This window comes from Arachis ipaensis, chromosome B10 (genome assembly GCF_059453495.1).
Source record: "Arachis ipaensis isolate K30076 ecotype BB chromosome B10, ASM5945349v1, whole genome shotgun sequence".
In the NCBI taxonomy this organism is placed as follows: domain Eukaryota; kingdom Viridiplantae; phylum Streptophyta; class Magnoliopsida; order Fabales; family Fabaceae; genus Arachis; species Arachis ipaensis.
Window position 1 is genome coordinate 131,261,077 of NC_142435.1, and position 4,396 is coordinate 131,265,472.

The 4,396-nt window shown below is 34.9% G+C and overlaps 1 protein-coding gene across 1 annotated transcript; it reads left to right on the forward strand.

Moving 5' to 3' along the window:
* The first annotated feature begins 2,102 nt into the window (after positions 1 to 2,102).
* Positions 2,103 to 2,786, forward strand: LOC107621083 (zinc finger BED domain-containing protein DAYSLEEPER-like). The gene is made up of 2 exons (XM_016323130.1): positions 2,103 to 2,289; positions 2,395 to 2,786. The coding sequence occupies exons 1-2, from the start codon at positions 2,103 to 2,105 to the stop codon at positions 2,784 to 2,786; spliced, it is 579 nt and encodes a 192-aa protein (XP_016178616.1).
* The last annotated feature ends 1,610 nt before the right edge of the window (positions 2,787 to 4,396 follow it).

The following is a 4,396-nucleotide window of genomic DNA, read 5'->3' on the forward strand; positions in this document are numbered from 1 at the left end:
TGTCTTCTTACAAGTTTACTTGTCTTTTATTGTATAATTTGAATTAGTGAAATCTGATTTATATTTGTCTTGGAGAACTTGTTTGCTTTTAACCAAGTAGGTAGAATCATTTTAGCATATAGTTGTATTCATATATATATATATATATATAGGTTGCATTTCATGAGTCTTACTGTCCCTTATTAATTCTCTTTGTCTCCTTGGGCTTAGCATGAGGACATGCTATTGTTTAAGTGTGGGGAGGTTGTTAAACCACTATTTTATGATTTATCTTATGCTAATTTGAGTGGTTTTTATCAGCTTTTTACCCACTTATTCATATGACTTGCATGGTTTTACAATTCATTCCTGGATTTATTCTATGATTGAAAACTTGCTTTCTAAAGCTTTAAATTGTGTATTTTAATTTCTCCTTTATACCATTCGATGCCGTGATCCGTGTGTTAAATGTTTCAGGCCTCATAGGGCAGGAATGGCTTAGAGAATCGAGAGGAAGCTTGCAAAAATAGAAGGAGCACGAGAAATAAAGGAGACAACCAGCGAAAAGTGACGCGCACGCATGGCTCACGCGTGCGCGCAAAACGGAGAAAATCACAGCGACGCATACGCGTGCTTAACGCGTACGCGTGGAAGCAGATCAGCAAAACGACGCGAGCGCACGCCTGATGCGCACGCGTGGAAAGGGAATTCGGCCAGTGACGCGAACGCGTAGACGACGCGTACGCGTGGCATGCGCGATCTGCAGAAAATTCAGAAAATGCTGGGGGCGACTTCGGGCCACGTTTTGACCCAGTTTTCGTCCCAGAAACACAGATTTAAGTCAGAGAACATGCAGAGACTCAGGAGGTTCTGATAATTGATAATTTTAGGATTAGATGTAGTTTTAGAGAGAGAAGTTCTCTCCTCTCTCTTAGGATTAGGATTTAGGATTTCTGTTATGTTTAAGCTATGATCTCTTCAATCACAGGTTCAATATTCCCCAACGGCCAGCGTAGAGCTCCTCCTTCATACTTCCATGCCATTTGTGCTTCTTAATCTTACCTTACTCTCTCCTTCACTACCAATCTTCTTTAATTTTTTCGCTGTCCCTTTTTTCACCTTCTTTCTCTTTCTCCACCAAGTCTGATCAACCACCACAACTGCTGACCGTTAAACACCGCGCGCACCAGTAACTCGCCTTCAATCACCTCTCAGAGACTTAGAGTTCTCACCAACGCAGTGTTCATTGCAAGACGTAGAGCAGGTAATTTATTTTTGCTAAAAACTATTGATTTTTATTTTTTTTCTTGCAACTACTGGCCTATTGGGTGCTAAATATTTTACCTATTTTGTTTGTTTTGTTAATTTTTGGGAAGAACTAATGAAATTGTAGATATTTTTCTTGCCATAATTGGTTTAATTTTGAGAAAAACTAACATAATAGATTTTTTTATGTTTAATTTTCTGGTTTGTATTTTGAGTACTTCAATGATGAGAGTTATGGGCTAGACGAAAGTAGGAAGAAGTTGTTGATTAGAGATAAGAATTAACAATTGAGAGGAATTGGGAGTAGGAACAATAATTTACAATTATAATTATTGGCTGCCTTAGCAAATTATTGGAAGTAGGAACAATAATGTTAGTTTTATAATTTACACCGCTAATAATTATAATTGATCTCTTCCACTTTAAATTTGATTGTTATTTAAAAATTAAATTTTCTGGTTTATGCACTTTATGTTATTGTGAGTAATGCTTTGGTGAGTATTGAGTAATGCTAGCTACTTTGTCTCTATCCTCACGTGCATTTCAACCTACCTTCAATTATTATCTATGGCTCTATGCCTTACTTCACTTAAGTCTTACAATAATAAGAATGAGACTGACATACTTATGAATCTTTCTTATTTATTTTGTTTTTTTTTTTTTGGATTAGTAAATTAAATATTTAATTCTCTTTGCATTTGTTATTGTTAAATGATGAGACTGAACACTTGTTTAAGTATGCTCAGTTTTATTTAGATATATTGAATTTATGATCAGTTGTTTAAGTATGTTTAGTTTTTTTTTAGATATATCATTATATTGTTATATGAATCTTTTTTATGTTTAGATAAACACAAATGGGAGGAGGAGATCCTAGTTGTATTGCAGTCCAAAGTAATGAGGACAACAAAGCTATGGACATAGAGCATGAGGTTGCTGCTAACGAGGGACAGCAGGCTACTCGCAAGGGAAAAAAATCTTATGTTTGGACGCATTTTAAACAGCTTCCATTTAGCGAGACCAATGGAGAGCACAAGGCCAAATGTAATCATTGTCGAAAAGTATATTTATGTCATCCAACTAGACATGGCACAAATTCTTAGAATAAACACTTGAAATTTTTTCACAAGTGGATATTTACAAAAGCAGGCAAAAATGGGACACTTCATGGCTATATGCCTAAGGTTGGTGAAGAAGGTGAAGCCGGCAAAACTTTCAAAGTCAATGGCTATAGCCTGGAAGATTGTAGGAAGGTAATGGCTGAGTTAATTATCCTTGATGAACACCCTTTTAAAGTCGTCGAAGGGATTGGATTTCGCAAAATGATTAATCAATTTGAGCCAAGATTCACTGTACCATCTAGGATGACAATGTCAAGAGATTGCTTTCAGCTTTATTTAGATGAGAAGAAAAAACTTAAAGCTTGGTTGGCAAAGTCATGTGCTCGAGTTTGTTTGACATCAGATTGTTGGACATCAAATCAAAATCTTAGCTACATGAGCCTAACTACACATTTCGTTGATGACAAATGGAAGCTATAAAAGAGAATTCTCAACTTTTGCTTGATTGAGAACCACAAGGGAGAAACAATAAAGAGAGAAATTGAGACATGTTTGAGAGAGTGGGGAATTGAAAAGGTCTTCACAATCACATTAGACAATGCATCTTCAAATGATGGGGCTATCACTTACCTTCAAAGAAAATTAGCTGCAAGGGGTGGATTGGTGTGCGGAGAAAAATATTTACAAATGAGGTGTTGTGCTCATGTTCACAACTTGATAGTGAATGAAGGAATTAAAAAGCAACATGCCTCAATTGAAAGCATTCTCCCCAAAGAATTAAAAAATTTAAAGAATGCATTGAGGCTGAGTTGATAGAGTTTAAAAGTCTTGTTTGTTTAGATGTTTCAAATGGAATTCCACCTATCTAATGTTGAAACATGCTGAAAATTTTGAAAAAGCTTTTGATAGACTTTATGATCAAGAAATTGAATTTTTTAGATGGTTTGGAGATGATAGTGGGGGTAAAAAAAAGTTGGTCCACCCACGACACTTGATTGGCAACATGCTAGGCTATTTATTGATTTTTTGAGAATCTTCTATGAGATTACTTTGTGTTTCTCATCTTCTTTACATGTTACTTCAAACAAATGCTTTCATGAAATTGTATCTATAAATTCTCAACTAACATCTTGGAGCCACAACAATTCTAAATTATTGGGAACTATGTCATGCTCTATGAAGGCTAAATACGATAAATATTGGGGACCAGCTGACAAGTTTAATCCTTTGATACTTGTTGCCGTTGTTTTAGATCTTCGATACAAATTTGATTATTTTTCTTGGTGTTTGGAGGATGTATATGATAAGGAAGTGGCTACTAGTATGACTAGTTTTGTGAAATCTACATTGGAGATATTGTACAAATTTTATTCAAAAGAAATTGTAGATGATAAAGTTCTTGATGATGATGGCAGTTCCTCTAAAGCTGTTTTGGATGATAAAGATAGTAGTCAGTCTAGTGCTAAGTGTGTTGCTGCAAATAGAGTGAATTTGTGAAAAAAACAAAAGAAGGAAAAAGCTAATGCAGATAGCAAATCTGATGTTGAGAAATATTTGGCCGAAGATCCTGTGGACGTCGAAGATGAGAATTTTGATATATTGGCTTGGTGGAAATTAAATGGATCAAAATATAGAATTCTTTCTCCCATAGCCCATGATGTCTTTGGTATTCCAGTTTCAACTGTTGCATCTGAATCATGCTTTAGTACCGGTGAGCGTGTGGTTGATCTTTACCGTAGCTCTTTGTCACTAAAAATGGCAGAAGCTTTAATCTGCACTCAAAGTTGGTTGTATCCTTCTAAGCAGATATTTAAAGAACTTGAGTTTGATCAAATTGACAATAGTGACAAGATTGTTAATGGTATATTTACTTTATGATGTCTTTATTCTTTTTTTATTATTTAATTTAATTCATATGATAATCTTGAGAGACTAATTTTTATGTTTTGCAGATGTTACTAACACATCCACACAACAAGAATCAAGTTCACAACCTTGGGAGCAAGCTATGAATCAAATGAATTTTATTCTGTAGTTGTTTGCCACTTAATATTTTGTTATTATTGGTTGGACACAATGTATTTATTATA

Bases quoted from the DNA above. Each gene is read 5' to 3' on its own strand.
- LOC107621083 (XM_016323130.1), top strand. From the start codon at position 2,103: ATGGGAGGAGGAGATCCTAGTTGTATTGCAGTCCAAAGTAATGAGGAC. The intron at 2,290-2,394 runs GTAATCATTGTC...TTACAAAAGCAG, and splicing joins TGGAGAGCACAAGGCCAAAT to GCAAAAATGGGACACTTCAT.